This window comes from Hydractinia symbiolongicarpus, chromosome 12 (assembly GCF_029227915.1).
Source record: "Hydractinia symbiolongicarpus strain clone_291-10 chromosome 12, HSymV2.1, whole genome shotgun sequence".
Lineage (NCBI taxonomy): Eukaryota > Metazoa > Cnidaria > Hydrozoa > Anthoathecata > Hydractiniidae > Hydractinia > Hydractinia symbiolongicarpus.
In genome coordinates, this window is record NC_079886.1 from 21,179,787 (window position 1) to 21,200,924 (window position 21,138).

The 21,138-nt window shown below is 34.1% G+C and overlaps 3 protein-coding genes across 3 annotated transcripts; 1 reads left to right on the forward strand and 2 right to left on the reverse strand.

Annotated features, from left to right (window-relative positions):
* The first annotated feature begins 1,569 nt into the window (after positions 1–1,569).
* On the forward strand, positions 1,570–8,963 carry LOC130621679 (uncharacterized). Its single transcript, XM_057437008.1, has 2 exons — positions 1,570–1,943; positions 6,446–8,963. The coding sequence occupies exons 1-2, from the start codon at positions 1,904–1,906 to the stop codon at positions 7,531–7,533; spliced, it is 1,128 nt and encodes a 375-aa protein (XP_057292991.1). The 5' UTR covers positions 1,570–1,903; the 3' UTR covers positions 7,534–8,963.
* A 1,629-nt stretch (positions 8,964–10,592) lies between these two features.
* On the reverse strand, positions 10,593–15,169 carry LOC130621680 (uncharacterized). Its single transcript, XM_057437009.1, has 4 exons — positions 14,825–15,169; positions 12,513–12,752; positions 11,759–11,970; positions 10,593–11,527 (listed from the first exon to the last, which is right to left on the reverse strand). The coding sequence occupies exons 1-4, from the start codon at positions 15,039–15,041 to the stop codon at positions 11,255–11,257; spliced, it is 942 nt and encodes a 313-aa protein (XP_057292992.1). The 5' UTR covers positions 15,042–15,169; the 3' UTR covers positions 10,593–11,254.
* A 3,131-nt stretch (positions 15,170–18,300) lies between these two features.
* On the reverse strand, positions 18,301–20,918 carry LOC130621990 (uncharacterized protein C17orf98 homolog). Its single transcript, XM_057437383.1, has 4 exons — positions 20,657–20,918; positions 19,682–19,781; positions 18,980–19,111; positions 18,301–18,900 (listed from the first exon to the last, which is right to left on the reverse strand). Exons 1-4 carry the CDS (start codon positions 20,882–20,884, stop codon positions 18,890–18,892), a joined length of 471 nt encoding a protein of 156 aa, XP_057293366.1. The 5' UTR covers positions 20,885–20,918; the 3' UTR covers positions 18,301–18,889.
* Between the last annotated feature and the right edge of the window lie 220 nt (positions 20,919–21,138).

Genomic DNA, 21,138 nt, shown 5'->3' on the forward strand with positions numbered 1-21,138 from the left:
CATCACCATCAAACCGAATCGCTATTTTATATTCCGAATTATCGAATGATATAATTTCCAAATTAGAATTTGACGTGCGCGATACGATTTGGCCGAGGCTGGGAATAACATGTTTCAATGTAAAATACACGCTGGCCATACACTCGCCATCGCTGGGGTCAATAGTAACGTCTTCAATATCCACATCTGAAATGCTCAATCCAATGCCTAGGATGTGGGAAGATGTGTTTATAAAAATTTGCCGTAGCCTACTACAACAATACCCTACTATATCTCCAAGGGATGACGGTGGAATAACAATATTTTTAACGATGTTCGTTTCCAATTCATCAAACATTCTTCAGGTATACACAACTAATCCTATTTCTCCCGAACAGACCTTCTTTTACACTCTAGCTAATATTCTTTCGAGGCAGAACACATAAACAAAAAAAAAATCATATGCTGTTGATTTGGTTGAAAAAGATTAAAAAAATGGATTAAGAAGTCCATACTATTTAATTAACTAAATAGTTATATGCTTAATTAAATCGATTTTACACATTAAATAACAATTTTCTCTGACTGCATGAAATGCAACATCCTGTGTTTTATGACTTTTAATCTCTTAGTAAAGCAACAAACACAAATTAATTTTAAAAAGTCAATTGGTTTGACCATAGTGGCCATTTAGTTGTAAATGAGTTTCCAGGGACCCGTTTCGTGAAAACCGAAAGTGTAATATGAAAAAGAAAGATGAAAAAGAAAGATATTGAGTTAAAACTTGTTAGGAGATGCTTTTAGGCAGGTCTGATGGGATTAGCATAAAAAATGATTCCGTAATATCTATACTTTTCGAATTTGGGCATTTAAAGCAGGGCGATAAGATTTTTTTTAAAGACAATTATAAATGTTGACCTAACAATTGTAAAATTTTTTAGACAATACAATTTATTTGGGTGTATATGCATGTTAGGACGATGGCTTTTAATGCGCTAAGACCCCCTTCGCAGGACCCTTGTTGATAGCAGTACCAACAGGAACGCAAGAGGCTATCCTGGGTAAATAATTTCAATAATAAAATAATAATAGGCACCTAATCTTTCACTTTTAACTATAATATGAAATAAAGATATAGCTAAAAATCATAATAAAAAAAGTGTATAGCTAGCTACTTTGGTTTGCACAACCTTTGTAGCTACAAAAGTACGTCTTGGACCTTAAAATAAATATATATGTAAAATTTGTATGTAGCCAAAAAAGCGAAGGCAACACTGCAATCATGTTTTCTCGAAGCAAAAACTCAAAACACTTTAACTAACTTGTTTCTGATTAAATTAAAAATAAAACTCTATCCATGATTTCGATCCAAGATTGTTTTGCATAAATTATAGCAATACGGTGTTCTCGGCGGTTCGCATGCAATTCTTAAACAAAATGACCAAATTTTAAATAAATTAAAAATCAGCACGAATCGTGCTGATTTTAACCAGCCTGGCCCGGGGTCATTTCTTCGCGCCGTCTCGGATATCAAAAAAGCGCAAAAATTGCCCTGGGAACGAGGTTGGAACTTTACCCCACTAGGCATGGTGTGGTACTGGATATACATGGCTAAGCACTGCATGGTATTGATTTATTGTGGTTGGCCGTGGCGTCTGTGCGTGTGCGTGCGCAACTGCGCTAGAACATACATTTCCCTATCCCTAAGACGACGACATATCAAAAAGGGAAAAAAACCTGGGGACGAGGGTGGCGTGTGCCATTCCTAGAAAAACCGAACAGAACCGATATTCGGACTTTTAAAGGGCTTGATTTCGGATTGTAAACGGACGATTGCGTAACCATAGGTTGTCGAAGACGGAAGAAACGTGACCTTTGGTTTGGACACAAAAAAATTATGTAGCCAGCTACCTGTAGAAAAAAGATGGAAAGCAAAGATATAAAGTCAGAATCGTCTGACACAGGTAAATATTACATAATTTTTATAAGTAGGAAAAAGTTTATGCAACGTGATTCTAAGATTTGTAGCTAGGAATAGCAGACCTTTTTTCAATGTTTACATTTTCCCATGGTTAACCTTTCTGGCTCTAATGCGTGGCAGGCAGGTGGAGCGCTTTAGTACTGGTATGCAGTTTTCCTGTACATTTAGTGGCGCCATTGATTAGTGGTTATAGCTCTTGTACTCTGCAGGAGACCAGCGTTCGATTCCTCTTGATGGCGATTCAACATGGGCGAATGAATATTACCACAGCCCAGGGTTAACCCAAGCCAGGTTAACATCCAACAGCACACTGTGTGGGCTGTTAGATGTTGCCGGGAGATGTCTAGTAGAGCGCAGGCCCTAATACACCTTTCCGATAATCCGGGAAAACTAACACTCCATTGCAGTTTATTTTGCAATCAGAGGAGGTAAACATCACACTTTTATAAGAGTTTATTAAGGTTTATTAATGAAAAGTACACATAATTTGTATCTTATTATTATTAAAGTTTCCTGAAAATTTGAAAGAAATTGATACGACAGAAGTTAAAAAACTGGAGAAAACACGCTTTCGTCTCTAACTAACTCTCATAAAAACACGATTTTTACCTCCTTTTTTCCGATATTGTAAAACGATGGAGAGCCGTAGGAACGCATGTACAATTGAATTATTGTAAAGGTTATTGGGTCTGCGTAGCTCAAAATGAGCATTAAATAGTCTAGGACTCTCCATCTAAGCCATAGCCCCTCCTGAAAATAATAGACAGGGTATATCCCTTGATATTTGCGAGGCTAGCCATGTAAAATATGCACATCTATCTGTCTGTCTCCAAAAATACGAATACACGAGTTCGCAGTTTCAAAATTCAGTGAGCGCACATATATAATGATTACGTAATTAAGATGCGCGTGCATAATCGGAAGATAAAATGCAAACAAAGATGGCAGTAGTAAATGAAAGTGACTATCGTTTCAGAGTGTTTTTCCTTGTTAAAGGCTCTAAATGAATAAAAAACTGTCAATTTTAAATTCCAGCATGTTTTGATGCGTTCGGTATTACAAAATCTGTCGATGTTACGTAAAACGTCACCATGTTTAGTAAAGATGCTAGCGAAGAGTTTGTTTTTATTTTCTTACAACTGTACCGCAATGTTTATTTACATTATGAGCCTTGGTTGGGTTTTTTTACAGAACATGTTTGCGCTTCCTTGACAACAACGCGAGGAGAGCACATGGTGGGAAAAAATGCAAGGAGTTAAAGTACAACAACAAGACTAAAAAAATTTGTAAAAGTGTTGACCAGTAAGGACGTTAGTGGTGCAAATATGGCATGCAATGACATGCTACGAAACCATCTTGTACAAGTTTGTTAGCTATATGGAACGTACCAAGAGGTTGTAAAACTGTACCTGTTCACAAACCCATTTTGGAGCTGACATTTAACAAACATCGAAATGTCTTTTTCACATTATCAATATATATAGTATAATAAACCTATAAAAATGTTATATAATTAATCAATATAAATCGGTTTTTTCATATTGCTTAGGACTGCCATATTGTTACCACATAGTCAAACATTTTTAAATGAAAATAGGGTACTCTGTTGCCAGTTTGCGAAAAGTTTTCATTCGTCTGATGACTTGTTCCACTAAAATCCTCAAATTTGCAATGTGTTTCGTTTTTTTTAACTTCTGCAGGTGTCATCTGTGCAGATCCTTTTCGTCCAGGAGGTACCATATATAAAATAAACCAAACATTCTTCATGAATTCTGAAACCTTTGTCAAACATTATTTGGGACTATTGAGGTACCATATCAAGATAGCCACAACAGTTTGTTATTTCCTTATCTGATATAGAGCCTCCATATGCTTTGGAAACAAACAAAGACTAGGTCCAGATTTTTCGCCGTTTCAATAAAAAATTCTGTGCCATCTAAAATTGAATGCATTTTTGGCAATGACTGGAATCTTTTTTTGAGAGTATTGGATATTTTATCTTCGTCTGGTACATATACAATAGGTCTCAATGCTGCTGAAGTAGCTTTCAACCATGAAGCTATGTTGCTAGTTAAGCCAACAGATATTTTGAAGCGATCAGCAAGATCTTTATCAAAACTCACTCGTAAGGTTTTTCACAGCAACAACTCCTCACAACTTTCTGGGTTGCACAAGTTTGGCTGTCCCAAACATCCAAGTCGTACTCACTATGACTGCAGTTTATGACAGCACAAGTTCTGGAACGCTTTCTTTTTCCACTCTCAACAGTTTTTTTCCATATTTTCAACAAAATTTTCTGTACTTTAAGACAAATATTCACGAGTTCCTACTGGCGTGAGTTAAAAATAGGAATGTTTTCTTCCGGTTGTGCCTGTACATATATTTTTTTAACGATGACATAATGGTCATGTGATCTTCGCACGCAAAATTCAGGGAACTGTGAAGAGGTGTATTGCTAAACCAAGCAAAAAAAAACAAAAAAACACACACACACAAAGATATTGTGGAGTTAGTTATTCACACAAACGACTGTATGGTATTCATTATTTATTATAAGACCTTCGAGGCAATTTTGTTTTGTATTGACAATTTGTTGCCCAGTTGCTTTGTTAAATTTTGAGGGCTGGCAGAGTTTATTTCGAAACCATCTTTCTTTCCATGAACTAAAGGAACTTATGAAACGCCTTATAATATCACCATTCTATCCTATTAGTAAATGCGATATCTTACATAATTTTAAATGCTTGTTTTGTTTTAAAATGCTTTATCCCGGTTTAAAATGCTGATGTACGTTTGTCAAATTTTGTTTTGATATAAAGTTTGCAAAGAGTCTTTTGCAACTAGTATTGAAAATAAAGAAAAATAAGGTGTTTACGTTAGGTATAAAATGGTGTTGAAATTACATCATGAGCTTAAAAAGTTGGTTAGCAAGTCTTGGAATTTTAAAAATTTCAGATTTAATTATGCCGCATAAATTATGTCATATTTATGTAATAGCAAATTTTAACGTTTTCCATCATCAGTATTTTCAGACCTAGGGACTTATTTTATTTTTAGGTGAATTGATTAACATAAATTTTTTTCACAAAATCACACTTTTTTGCTTGTCCTAGGCCTCTTAGTTTTTTCAATGACCCAATAACTCCGGATCTGCATGTTGGTTTGCAATCAAATTTTGTGGGCAAACAAATGAGCCTATAGAACCTTATACCCAGAAAATAAAGTTTTGGTCACAAATTACTTGTTTTTATAACAGGTTTGAAGTGTTTTAAACTGGGAAGTTTTAGTCCTGTCCTGTTTACAAAAAGGACATACGGATTACTGACAGGTTTACAAACGGTATATATTTTCTGTTTGCCGGCCAAATCGTTTGAAATCAAGATGGCGTTTGCAACCAAGGACTGAACATCTCTGTTAGAATTTACTACTCGCAGCTCTAAATATTTAAAAAACAATTTATTTATGTCATGTTCTTTCCATTGCATTTTTGATTACCCTAAGATATTTAATTTTTTCTCTGCTGTTCATGTAGTTGATGGTTCTCAACTTTTTTTTTTGCCAAAAAGATATTTGTATTATTGGTCATTTTGTGATTTTCAGTGAGAGGTCGACTTGCGAAAGTTTTGACAATTTCCTTCAAGAAAAAGCAAAATGTAGACACTGTTCAACTATTTTTTACATTGACCCTGCTATGAGAACCAGACAATTTGCATACAGAAAAACCCTTCAGTAAAAAAAACCTTTTCTTAACTCCATTGAAAGTGCTTCTAAGATCTTCTGGCAATAATTTTTGCTGGTATGCGAAATTTTTAATCTGCAATCTAATCTGCAAAATTGTGTCATTTATTCTTTAAAATATCATTTGCAAAAATTAATAAAAATGTCAATAATTTGGAAAATTTTTATTTTATAGTAAGCAACTACTTTTTTTAGTATAAAATAAATATATTTATTCATTAAAAATAATTACAATTTAATTAAAATATAAATAGACTAAGGTTAAATAAAATAAAAATTGATAAATAAAGGACAGTATAGAGTAAAAATTAAGGCTATGAGCCACGCGAGTGTTTGACTGAATAGAAGAGAAGTGCGCATTGGTGACTAAATAAAACAAAAACTTTTATTCTGGTAATCTACACAGGCAAGATCAAAATCATTAACCACCTCCGTGTGCAACTTGGTATTCAAGGATCTAGAACCTCTAAGGCAAAGCAAAGCAGATTTCATTATTACGAAGGAGAGTTTACGTCTCATCCAAGGCATTATTTTATCTTAAAAAAAGTAATTTTTGTTCCAATACCTAAAACCTGAACAAAAATAACAAAAAAGTTGTTACATGTTGACGTGTTCTTTTCTTTTATTCTCGTGTATGAAACAATGTGGTTACGATACAAGCAAAAGTTCAGTGCTTTGGACACAACAAAGTATTTAAAAGGGTATGTTTAATTTGCAAAATTTTAATGCATTAGTTATTGTTTCTAGACAAAACAAGTGGATCTTTATTCAAAGTGACGAAAGGGTGTGTGAAGAAACGTAGAGAAGAATTGCCAGTTTCATACCCTAAAAACTATATGATTGTTGATGAATTCTGCTCAAGTGTAACATCATTAACTTCATCAAGCTCTGATTTCTTTAACATGCAGTTGCATTCACGATTTCATCATCTTTCCAAGCATCCAAAACGATTTAAAGAAAAATCGTCAACTGATAAATTGTTAGATGAAACAGCAACATTAGTATACCCGCAAAGAAATACCCTTGATGAGGAAATCATAGCTGAATTAGATCGACAGTATGATCATAATATTTGCTTAGATCGTTTTATAAGCGAAATGGAGCAACATCAGACACATGAACCCCCACAACAAGCAGGGTTACTTGCAACCAGGACTGAATCTGTCTCATTATCTGGTAAAGCGGACAGTTGTAGTAACTGTAGCAACAGCTCCAGTCAATGTCCTACTTGCACAAGTGGTTCTTCTTCTGTGCTGCCTCGCTCAAATGAAACAGATAGCGTGAGTCATAACAGTGAAAGTATAAAATCAGCCTCACCAGAATGTGAAAATCCTTTAAAAATTATGGAATCTTTTCAAAATGTTGTTTGTGATCCAGAAGAAACTCCCGTATCTACTTCAGAGACCAAAAGATCCTCCAGTGAACCTGAGAGTGGCATTGATGTAAATTCTGGATTAAGAACTTCTTCTAGCAGCACTTCCCAAAACTATAAAGGTGGTAAACCCGGGCGAAAAAGAAAAAGAGGTTATATATATGATCCAAAACCAGTTAAAGTCAAGTCTAAAACAGTTATTCCTGAATCCCAGAAGGACGATACGTATTGGGAAAAACGTAAACGGAATAACGAGGCTGCGAGGAGATCAAGAGAAATGCGTCGAAGGATGGAAGCAGAAGTGAGCAACAAAATGAGTATTTTAAAAAAAGAAAACGAGGCATTGCGCGTAACTATAGCGTTATTAATAAAACGTAATGAAACTCTGGAATATATTCTTGATGATTATGCAAATGTTGAAAAAGAAATTATGTATACAATCAACGAATCTCCAGCTAGTTGATAACAACGGGTTTCGTATCATTATGATTTATTATCATCATTATTATTACGGGGAATGGGAGGAATAACTTTCACGGTGTACAATTAGAAATAAACGTACTACAAAATGCTTAATTTATTATTGTACATCGTACATATGGACCCACTTTTATGAACCATAGGATAACGTTTGATTATTCGAGCAACAGAATAGCTAGATTTGAAAGAGAAGTATTTGTATTAAAACACTGTTTAATTCTTGTAATAGGTTTGTTGTCGTAACTAAAAACATGCCAGCTTAAAAATAAGTCTTTATAAAAATATGATCGTTGTGTAAATATTTTGTCGAGGTCTATATTAAGATTTTAAATCTCTTTCATTTTTTGATCTACGGTTGTAAATATCGCGTTTACTTACGTAGAATTGTGTATAAATTTTTATTTTAAAAAAAACATTGAGTATATTTATTATTTTGTATCTAATATGTACACATTTTTTTATAAGCAACTGAGTTGCTAAGATCTCAGCCTTAAACTTGGACCAAAATTACACAACGTCTTAGGTTGACAGGAAAGATGTACTGAGCAACGTATTGAGAAACAAACAGAATAGACAAACAAACGATATTTATGACAAAACAATGCACTCACTATGGTCCTCAGCATAATAAACAAACAAAAGGGAGCGAGATATTGAACGATCGAAAAAGAAAAACGTCTTGAAGTTTTGTCTCAGAAATTTGTATGCATAGCAACATTCCTGAAATTCCCTTGTTGATTTCTTCTTTGAGGCTTAAAATTAATTTTTCCTTAGCAACTCCAAGCGGAAATAAAAATTGGTGTTGCTTATAAAAAAATGTGTAGTCTTTTGTTATTTTTATTATATTGTATATAGCAGACTGTATATGTTCTTGCATGATTCTATTTTTCAGAAAAAAAAGATTAGCAACACAGAAAATGAAGTCATAAATTTCTTTAAGTGAAAATAACCTTGAAAGTATTTCGAAAAAAAAATTTTACCGTGTAACGGCAACTTAAGAAAATTAAATTATCTTGAGATATGTTATTTTAAAGATATGAGAAAGGTAGCTTCGTAATATTGGGTTTTTGATTTAGATCCGTAAAGTTAATTTGTCCGAAATTTTGTCTAGGATTTTTCCGAAATCTTTGAGATTGTGTCCGAAAATTTTGTTTTGTCAAAATCACCTGCTTCTATTTTATACAAAAATATTTAATGTGACCAAAAAAAATGCAAAAGACATGCGGCAACGTGCCGCAAGGAACGATTGGATTCGATCCAAACTTGCCGCAGCGTCATGCTGCAAACAGTAAGTTGTTATACCTCATTTAGCGGCTACTGTATATGGTGATAACGCGCTGGGACACGTAAATTTCTTTTCAGTGTGAATTTAGCAAATCAACAATTAAGAATTCTTAAATTATGTTTTAAGCAAAACAAAATTTAACCAGGTTCATCGTTGCCGGTTTAGTTCACTGTTTACAGGCACTTGTTTACCTGATGCTTGTTGACTATCTTCTTTGATAAACACAATTTACCATCTCTAGAGTTCCAAATGATCAAGGGAGGGAAGGGGGTAGTAAACGGAGGGTTAGGGAATGTATAATTTACAATCGGGTGAGTGTATATGTGTTTTTGGTGTTGTGGTTTAGAACAATTTGCCGGTGGGGGTTGGGTAGAATACATGATGGTAGTCGGGTGTATGTTTGTTGTAAATACTTTGCTCATCAAAATGGTAAGTGATAGAAATAGGTTTGAATAAATAATAATGGAGGTGTTAGAGTGGAAGGTTGGTGCGCAAATCAACGTTTACTTTCAATCACGTTTGTTTTGTAAGACTTACATCACTCACAGAACAAGTTTTGAAACTAATTGCAGTTTTTATAATTCCCACCATTGCATAATTTATTTATTTCATGGTAATGAATGTGATGCTGTTTTTTTATTGTGGTGCTAATCCGCTCCTTAAACTACAATTCATTCAATTCCTAATAGTATCAGTCCGTTTGTTTTATAGTAAGGTCCATGTATTCCATTGACGTTCAATTATTCCGAAAGTGTCATCAAAATGGCTACCAATGAGCTAAAAGTTTAACTGAGTAAACCCTACCAATTCTTAAGTTTTGATGCCCATTGAGTTCAGTTGTACCGTTTTCTTAGGTTTTAACTTTATCTTTAAAATTTTTCTAATGTGAACCTCGACTTTTGTAAAGGTGGTCGCTTCTCATAGCTTGAATTCTAACAACAATTAAATTGTTGAACACTTGTTAAGGCTGAAATACACTATCATTTTTCCAATGGCATCAAAAATGACAAATTTCGGCACGTATACATTATCATTAAAAACATGAAACTTGAGCATGTTTTCTTAGCAACATTGACTCTGAAGAAGAAATAGCAGCTGCTGTTCCTGTAGATATCTTATCAAAAAAGAGAGCCGAACGTAGGAAAAGAAAGCAAAGAAATGTGGGTGAAGCCGTGGTTAAATAGGCGAACTGAACTTGGCATCTACAATACTCTAATGTATGAACTGCGCGTGGAGAAAATTGCAGAGTATACGCGATTTTTAAGAATGCCGCTGGATATTTTTGATGAGCTCCTTAATCCTTAAGTTGACATTGAGAAAAAAAACAACGCATTCAGGAGAACCAATTCCTGCTAAAGTCAAACTAGCCGCAACTTTGAAAAATCGTTTTTATATTTTACTTTTATATTTAACATGCAAGATATAGAATATGGCGAATACAAACGCTTTAGATAGTTGATATTTATCAAACTCATGATAAAATATGCTGTTAAATTTTTTTTGATTTGCTTATGTCATCAAACCACTTGACCCCTCCGCCCCTACCCTATAATCAAGCGTAAGCAATTTCCATGACCCCCTCCCCCTACTTGATTACGTAATAAGTGAACACTCCCTAAGTTCTCACACGCAAAATTAGAAGTTTCGACTCAATACGGATTTGTTGATTTGCCAAATATTTAAAAAAATTTCACGCATACCGAGAAAATTCGACCAACGTTTGTAAAATGATAAGAGTAACAGAGACACAAAAACGGTTTTAAATAATGCACTTTATTATTACCAGGATAAATATTTCAAATTATATGCACACAATTCTAAGCTCCAGTCTTCTATTAAAGTGGCCGCCTTAGGCCCTTTTTATTTAAAATAAAATTCGAGATCTAGCCTTACGCAAATAAAACATACACACTAAATGTGTCCTCATCTTCAATGTCTGTGTCTGTGTCTACAACTTTCCAGCTTCATACACACATACACATTGGAATATACTAGGAATAAGTTCAGCCTGAAAATTGATAAAATTAATAATGTATAGTATAAAAAAGCAACCGTAAAAAATGGCATTTAGATCGTACAGGCACAAGTACAAATTTAAATTAAATAATTCCTAATAAATAGATAAATTCGTAAAATTCTGCCGGCGAAAGTTTCTGCAGTAAAGTGTGGAACCATGGGTGTGGAATACACTGAAACCATTCATCTCAATGTTAATAATAGTCGTATTCTGTCTTTATTACGAACACCCGTCTGAGTAATTTCTTCACAGACGACAAAATGCACGAAATGCACGAAATACCCATGCGGGAAATAAGTACAACGGGTGAAAATCTGATGAACAGTAAACTGTGAATTTTTCCATGGGCTAACGACTAATTTATAATTTTTGTGCATCAAATCCGACGGTTTTAAAAACATATTAGTGTTTGTTCCAATTGCCGGATTTTTTACTTTTGGTGACAGCTGAGTCTGTTTTCTGATATCTTTCTTCAGCTCCATCAATTTTACCAAGTTTTCCTGACCGGTAATCGTCAAATGCTTGTTGTATTTCATCCTGCGTGTTCATAACGAACGGTCCGTATCTTGCAATTGGTTCATTTATGGGCTCTCCACCAAGCACGAATGCATGTAAGTCTTCATCCTCAGAGGCTTTTAAGATAAAACTATCTCCATCAGTGGTTAAAACAGCTACCTAGAATAAATAACATGGCAGTGGGAGATAAAAAACTAAAATCAAGCAGCGTTTAAATAATTGCAAATGTAATGAGTCAAACAAAGACATTTAACGATATCAATGAACAATAAGGACTTCTGGTATTCTTCCAAAGTCAGTAAAACACTCATCCTAATTGTTTTATCAGTGAGATCAAAGAATTGTCGGATATAATGATTTAAATAATTTATGGTGCTAAATGTTGCAAACCTTTCCGATATCAGCAGGTAGATTTTCAGCACCAAGGAATCCTTTTCCTCGCCAAACATAAACAAACGAGTTATAACCTTTCGGAATATCAACCTCAAAAGTATTTCCTTTGTTTACTTTGATGTCCAAATACAAAATTGGTATCCTTGTTTCGATGTATGCAGATGTGCCAAGACATTCCCCAGCGATAATTTTGATTGTTGTTTGACCATCTTGATAAGTAAAAAAAACAAGGAGTTTAGTTATAAAGCAAAAGATTAATATTTTAAATATCTCGTACACTTTTAAACAGCATTAAAGTCTGATTTCCATTGCCTTTTTATCACCTTTTTGTGCACCACATGTGGCTGTTGGTGTGGAACCCACTACTATGTTCCCACGTTGGAAAAGCTCAGAGTTGTGCACACGAAGTAAAAAAGAGCAAAGTGGATTTGTAACAGTGCATTTATTACTGTGGAAAGTTTATCATTTCTTGAACATGATAGTTTAGTAGGCGACGTTTCGGGAGATCCTTCTCCCATCATCGGGCAAAGTAAAATGATGTTGAGCATTGATGTTGAGCATTATCATGTTCAAGAAATGATAAACTTTCCACAGTAATATGAATACTGAACAAACAAACCGAAATAATATCTTCCATAGTGCATTTATTGTTTGCATGGCTCTGGATTAAAATCGAATCAAAGTGTAAAATATCGTAAAATATGTTAGGTTTTTAATTACTACCTGATTAAGGATTTCATGATTTACATACCTGAAGATGTAATAACAGGAATTTTCTCAGGTGGAGTATCTTGATATCTAGGTGGTACCATTTTAAACTTTTTTGGCAGGTTCACCCATAATTGAAAGCCTTCACTTAAACCACCTTTTTTAAGTAATTCATCAGTTGGCATTTCACTGTGTACAACACCACTTCCAGCAGTCATCCACTGCACCCAACCTTTTGTCAAATTACCACTATTTCCAGCACTATCTTGGTGGTGAAAACCACCTGAAACAAATCAAACAAAATAATATGTTACAGTATCGATATTACTGCAAAACCAAAGATCTTAACTGAAACATTTCAATGCTGATTATGGGTGAATTTCTTATTTATAGCAAAAAAAGCACCATTTTAAAACCTATTCTCTTATCTTTTTCATACCACAATTCCAAAAATTTCATCAATCATTCCTAATTTGGTCAATCCAATTCTAATATAAGGAAAATGCATAAAAATATGAATACAATAAAAAAAATTTCCAGGAGAGTGGTAAAATTAATGAAATATAATGGAGAAACCCCAACTTAATATAAACATCACCTCATCTCTGTTAGATATCTTTTTGATATATTGTATTTGGGAATATTTTAGGCATACTAACACATGTGGTTTATTTTTACCTTGGTGTATAGTATATATAGTCATGGTTTTGGCTGAAGCTGGCACTGGAGGTATTACAATTGGCAATCACAGACTTCTTGAAAATACCAGCCTGATCTGGACAGTGAAAGATGCAGCATCCCAACCTTTAATGCATACAGCTAACTTTCTACCTCCAATGTGCACAACCATTGTTAAACCAACCTTTGGAGCACTCACTCAATGTTCAACATATGACATGTAAAGCTGACATAATCCCAAACATGTACAGCAGATGTTTAACCTTTGACTCATGCAGCGATGCATCCTTTGACCTCTGCAGCCAACATTCAACCTTCATTGAGTGCAGCTGACCTTCAACCATCAACTCATGCAGTCAGTGGTCAGCCTTCAACTCATGCAGCTGACGTTTAAAATTTTTTGTGCACTGCAGACTTTCAGCCTTGAGACTGACAAACAACATCAATTTATAAGATCAACTTGCACATACCATTGAAAATATTTATTTTTTAACACTTGTCATTTCTAGTTGTATTCAATCACATGATTTGTTCAGATGTTCATTGGTAAGCTCTTTTTACTCTGAGCATGCTTTAGTGAGGCTTATCATACCTAGCAAGCTCTTTATTGATCATGCATAGGAAAAATGGATGAGAAACCATTTGTTGCAAAAATAAAATTTTATTTAAGATGTCAGTTAAAAACATTTTTGCAAGGCATCTAAATTTGGCTACTACTACCCAACCAAGAGCTCCATCGATTTTTATCAAATTGCATAGTTAGCTAGCTAGCTCAGACACTTGCTTCATTTAAAAAAGTAAGTTTGGCTTTGATCTATATTGAAATTAAACTAGGCTCTTAAAGAAAAGATTTATCCTAAATAGTCACTGGGTGCTTAATCAGTCTTTTCTCTGAAGGTGATTTTCAACTAAAAAACGGCCTGAGCGTAAAACAATAGCTGCTTATAAATCTGCTTCAAATCTTATTTTTTGATTTCCACTTGTTAAAAGCAGCAAAAAGAGCATGTAAAATTTAAAACAACAAAAATATGTAAACATGAACGTTTCAACATAAAAAAAATATTGCTGTTAAGAAAATAAATCTTCTCAAACTATTGTTGTTGCTGAATGAAGAAAAACAAAACAAAACAAAGAAGTATGCAAAACGATTTTGGATAAGACGGCCGTATCAAGAATGAAAAAGGAGAATTCAATCTTCTCGAAAGTCAAATTTTTTTCAGTATTTTAGTATGTCACCCACTAAACTTAAAACTCTTTAATCTTGGGTTGCTCCTTTAATTACAAAAAGTGAAACAAAGATGAGCGAGCCGATAAGTACAAATAAAAAGCCTTGTGTCACCACAATGAGATATCTAGTCACTGGTGTGATGTTTTCGATGGCTCTTTTATGGCCTTGAAGCATTTTACTTGGATAGCGCTTTGAAAACGCATGTAAAAGTCGACTTTCGAAACTATGCTGAGTAGACCAGTTTTAGCAGGTTTGGGACTGAAAGAACAATATAGCCGCCATGCTCAGCCCGTTCTGGAACGCCTAGTGGAAATCCTGCTTTATTCTTAATTTGGAAGATTATACCTAATTAGCAGTACACGCGTAATTAGCTAGCTAGTTGGCAGTTTTCCCTCGTGTCCAAAGGTGCTATGATTTTAAACTAAAAATGAAATATGTAACAAATATACCTTCAATGCAATAAGTAACTGTTTCAAAACCTCTATGTGGATGATCCGGAGCACCTATAGCTTCTCCTGGACCATACACAACTGGACCTAAATGATCCAACATCAAAAAAGGATCAACAACGTCAATTTTGTCACCAATCGGTCGACGAACCATAAAACCTCCCCCTTCACGTTTCTTCTTAGAAGTCTCGAATTGTTGAATTTTCTTTAATGTCATTTTAACAGATTTATCAAATTGTAGCGCTACAACTATAGCTAGCTATATGTTTAAAAATAGCTAGCTATCAAATCTAGCTAGCTACATGGTTTTTGTTTTTCTCTAGAAAGATCGCTACCATGTTTGTTTTGCTGAATCAGCATGACTTGCAAAACATCCGCGCCTGTTCGGCATTACGGAGTTTCATACCGCGCAGGTCTGGGCGCTAGCGAAGCGCTTTGTAGGGACAAATTTTTGGCTTGTTTTCATTTGCCTCGATAGCCCAAATAATTTTCATGGTCAGTTTTTCATAACTATTCTGGTTAGTGCTGCGAAAAGAGGCAGAAATGCAAAATCCTGCCTGACGTTTCTTCAACTAATTTTTTACTTTAACTGACGTTTTGCTTTTTAATAACACGTTTGAATGGTGTTGCTAAGCCTCTTTGTGACATATTGACATGGATAAGATGTTGGAATCAAAGAAAACTTAAATTACTGACTTTTATAGAGAGGCAAGAGAAGACATATTGTTGATGTTGGTTTTAGGGATTTTAGCTTCCTGTTGCAAGCTACATATACCATACATTTTGTGTTGTGATGAATAAAGTAATGGTTAAAAAGAAACACTATTCTATCATTATCAGTGCACTTTGGCAAGAAGAAATAAAAATTACAGCTAGCTATAGAAAGACTTAAAGGAAGTTTTTTTACAGTAAGCTATAGCTAGCTATATATGGATCTGTAAGTTTGAAATGGATTAACGTGGAAGAGCATTTAATAAAGGATTTATTTGCAAAGTATAGCTAATTAGTTATATAAAAAAGAGCACAGATGAAATCGATTGAAAATAAAATACACACTTCAATGATATAATGACTGGCTTTGACTTTTCGTTGGAAATTACTGTATATATATATTACATAACTAGCTAGGAAGAAATATATATAATAGCATGTTACACTGTGTTACTGTGTTCTTAATTTTGGTGAAATGCAAGAATAAATTGGCAACCGAAAATATTTGACGAAAACAGTTAAAGTCACTAAATTTGTTTAAAAAGTTATTTTCCATTAAATTTATTTATTTGTCCCTACAAGCGCTTCGCTAGTGCCCAGACCTGCGCGGTATGAAACTCCGTAATAAATTATTGGGTGGCGTTGGAAAATGGAAAATATGGATATTTTTAGAAAAAAAGCCATAAAAAATGACATGTCACTGTAGTAAAACATCGTTTTTGCTATTTGCGGTTTTTGACTACCAGGAACAAATTATTCATGTAAATAACAAAACAAAATCTATCTGTCTATCTGTAGATGAAACGAACATAACAAAATATAACAGTTAAAAAATACTTTCTGTCAAAAACTCATAACAAGTGAAAGGCATTGTGATCGACGTATGCGTCCGTAATAATAGTAGTAGTATGTATTCGTCGACAACGGCATATACAAAAAATGTAGTCGTTTAAGTGTTAACAACATGGCAGGGGAAAGCAGAAGACATATTTTGTCTTATTATTAAGCGAGCGAAATTTATTTACAATCTATGGCATATCTTAGAAAAAGAAGGATAAGCCATTTTGTATTAGCAGAGGTCTTTGATGTCTTGATTTAGATTCGACGTAATTAAGGGAGGGATCCGCAAAATACACGGTTTTTGCGATTTTGAAAAGTGCATTTTGAAAGCCACAGAAATTCACTTTTAGTGTGTCTGGGCCTTGGAACTAATATTATATCTGGTCTGGCATCTTTCGACTTCCACATTAAGGCCTGATTTTCACCGAAAAGCGTTTGTTGCTTTTTATAAAGCTTGTAAAAGAAGGTATACTTTTTACCTGTTTTGGTAGATCGCACGCTTATATTATAATGTAATGATGCGATTTTTATGAAATAAGATGTCTTGTATGGCTAGTTAATAGAATCTAGTCTATAGATTTCCAATGTTTATATAACGAGAGATCTTACGATAAAATCATCTATTTTCTTTACCAGTTGTTTAAAAAGCACTCAATTTTGATAACCATTGCAGTAAAATTCATAGACTCTTTTGAAATGGACGCAGGGATTATAGCACTTCCCCAATATGTTAATATTTTCACATCTTTATATGCAAATAAGCATGCGAAACGTTGGAAAAGGCCACTGCATAATCTAGTTTAGGCTACGTAGCCAAAATCAAAACAAAAATAGGAGAGGAAAGCTCAATGTGCAAAACAAAGACCAGAACGGACGGGTTTTGTTTTGACGGGTCTTTGCTGACGTCAGCAAAATTTTTAATCCCTGATATCTCCTTAGGCGTTCGTCGAGAACATACGATCCTTCGGTACATTATTTTAACCAGCGTTTCAACCTCTACATATTACAGACAAAGAATAAACAAATTTTGCGTTTTTTTTATCAGCACCGCACTGCTGACGTTAGCAAAACATTTAAAACAACTTTTCTTTTATTAACCTTTTGCCTAAGTGTATTTCTCCACGGGCTTTATCGACTAGTGTAATAATAAAAGTTGAACACACGCGATGGCTAACAACACGAACAAAATTTTAGTCTTTTCATCAGTAGTACATGAATTTCTCGCCCTTCAAAATTTCTTCTGGGCCGTGGCGCAACAATGCAAGCAACCGTGACTGCAGTGCACTACAGAAGATCACCACTTTTTTAAGGGGGTCTCGAGATTCCTTGTATCATCACTGTTCATCACTATGGTTTTGCAGCGTTACCAAAATATGGTCGACGAACTATATTGTCAGCAGAAAGAAGAGATTATAATGGGATCTTTTCTTGAAAAACAACATGCCCAACTGCCTATGGAGCCTATAAGGCCAAAAAAGAGGAAAACTCAGAAGCAAGTGGAAAAAGCATCAAAAGAATGTAAAGATATACGGAACTTCTTCCAAAAAGGGCAAAAAAAACAAACAAACGAGACTACACAAAGAAAAGTCGAAAAAAACAAAAACCGTCCAGATACTGATTTCGCTGTTACTATTGTCTATATATTATATAAGACCCAACGATACAAAATATGTAAGGTTTTGTTGTTTATTGCTCAAACCAATAAGACCGCATATCAAAAGTTTCTTCTACAAACATTTTTTTTCTCTTACCGTACCGTCGTAAACCGTAAAAATTTCCTCAGAGAATTTGGCTCCTGTAACACAAAATTCATCGTAAAACCAATTGGTGGGTAATTTTTTATTTACATTAAAACGCAGTTAAATATTGCATTTGACTTAAGGTACACAACACTACGAGCATAAAACAATCAACACAAGTGATAAAGAGAATTTATATATTCGCATGCATAAAAATTAGTTTGTATAAAAATCAAGAATATAGAAAATCACAATTATTTACTAAACGCTCTAAATATTAAAATTTTATTCAATCTTTCACTATTATAAATAAACTATTTAAAATCAAGAATATTTACACGTATATAAAAATCACTGGTATCTGGTAAAATAAATAATTTACAAAATTTTGTACACACTTAAAAGAATTATTTTCATATCTTTTGTTGATACAAAGGTTCCACTTTTTTAAATCGAAATTGTAGGAGAACATAGTTTTACAAGTGATGCAATAGAAAATACTGCATCACGAGCAATTTTGGAAATTCGGGTACTGTCCATGAACATTTTCTGAGAAAAGGTAAGAAAAAAATTTGTCTTTTTTAGGGAGAATTGAGGAGAATCACATAGCCTTTCCAATTTGTAGTGGTTTCGAGGAGACGAGGGTTTCATGTTGTCATTGTTTACACGGAACTCCTTTATTTAACAAAAAATGATTTAAACTGAGAATTAGTTGACTGACAATCGTAGAGAATACTTTATATACTCTTCTTCTTTCCTTCTTTTTACTCGCTGTTCAACGACGTTCTAAGATAGAAAATGTGAACACAAGATTCATCCAAATCTACAAGGACGTGGAGAAATTTGTAAACGTAATTAAACACACCTTGAAAAACTGATTGCCTATTTCTCAAATCAGGTGTATTCCGACGATATCCTCCATTTCCGTTGTATCCGATTACTAGTTTCGGATTACTCATGAACAGTTCATGACCTGCTACTTCGACCGTACTGTAACCTGTCAATAACAAAACCACCACAACGTAAACAACTACTATTTCTGTTGTGTTAAGACATGGTAAAAAACAAAGTCACCTTGTAAGCATAAATTTTGTCACTTTTAAGGGTGGGCATTTAGCCAAAATTTAACGACTTTTTAAAAGTACTCTCAGGTATCTATTTTTAGGGGTCTTTTTAAGATTTTTTCCTATAATTTTTGCCATATATTTTAAGGCACATATAGATGCAAGGAAAATACCTATAGGACAATAACAACGTATAAAGAACGCGAGAAATGCAATTCTCCAAAGGGTAGGTTAGTGTTATAAATAGTATTTAGGCCAATGTGTGAGCCGTCAGTCACAGTTCCTGCGATGCTGCATTATGGAGCACCCAAAGCTGGGGCTCGAAAAGGTACATAAAATAAACCATGCTAACGTTTGTAAACATTGACAAGTACATAGTGCGTGACTAGTATGAAAAGGATCTTTAACCTTTATGGATTTTCAGGTTTTTCTTGAGAATTATTGATATTTAAGTTGATTATTATAACAAAATCTCAAAACAATCAAACAAACAAACAAACAACCTGCGCCTTTCGAATTTCTCAGGTGTAAGTATTTTCCCATTGAACCTTTTTCAAAGAAATAGTCCGATTGTTTGCCATTCATAGATTCACCGCCGCCATCCTATGAAAGAGATATACATATCTACCATAAAAGAAATTTGTCAGCTAAAAAAAATTAAAAATCCTAATTTTGCTGACCAAGAACAAGTTCAAAACCGCGTACCTAATTTTTTAAAAAATATCCCTAACTTTTAGCGCTTTAAAAATATTATAACGTCACTAAAATTTCGTGTTTGAAAAAAAAAATATACCTTTTTATAAGCATAGTTTTTGAGTGCAGCGTTGCTTTATGCTTATTTTTTCGTCTGATTTTCTTATTTTATGATGTCCGTTGATTTCGATTTTTTGAGCTTTTCAATTCGAAATCCGCTAATTCCAACATTTCGCTAATTCGAACAATTTTTTAGTCCCAAAGCTGCATTACGCTCGTTAATTCGAAATTTTGTGTATCAACTCTACTTTTCATCTCTAAAGGGGGATTTTCACGGAGCGAATTGTGGATGGCGAATTCGGCGGCAAATAAGCTGCGAAATATCTTTTTGATTTTCACATGGAACAAAAAACATGCAGCACCTTAAAATACTGAATGTAAGCACTCTTTTTGATATAAAAAACAGATAGCTATTTTTAATTTTTTCCAGTAATGAGTTTTTCTAAGAATATACACGGAATGTTGCTTTCTGATTGGCTAAAAGTTTACAGCGAAATATTTCGCTGCTGAAAATTAGGAACTGTTTCTATTTTACGGCAAAGTAAATTTTTTTAAGGAAAATGAAACCAAAAAAAAAAGGGGAAACTGAGATACATTTCGCCGGCGAAACCGCCTGCCATGCAGTTCGCTTCGTGAAAATTCCCCTTAAGGTTGACTCTCCGCTAAGTAACTTATGTCCTGCAAACAGAAATCCGAAAGTGAAATTTTAATTTAATAATCTATACCTGCCCAGTTTTCTTCAACGTCTTCTTTACAGAAGGATTCTTGAAGAAATGTTTCACAGTTTTATCTTTTTGTGCATTATATGGAGGGATACCAGTAGCGTGTTTAGGACTGTATGAACCACTGTCACCGGATAAAGTCCCCACAGCTATGCAATCAAGTGTGAACCCCTTTTCACGTTCTATTTTTTCTGCAGAGGTAAGCACATTGTTTTCTTTCTTTTTAACCATAACTGTTTCCTTTAATATACAAAGGAATGTTAGTTTTTTACTTTGAAGCAGATGATAGGAAATCACTTAACTAAACATTCAACAAGTGAAATACTCTCTCTGCTTTGATTGTAACAAATAAAAAAAAGGTTATTTTTCGTTCAGTTGAAAACAGTAATCAGAAAAATAAGAAGTTGTGATTTATTGGGATAAGTTTTCTACGGGGACTAAATTTCACTGATTTTCACCTAATCTGCGAAATTAAGTCCCTGGTA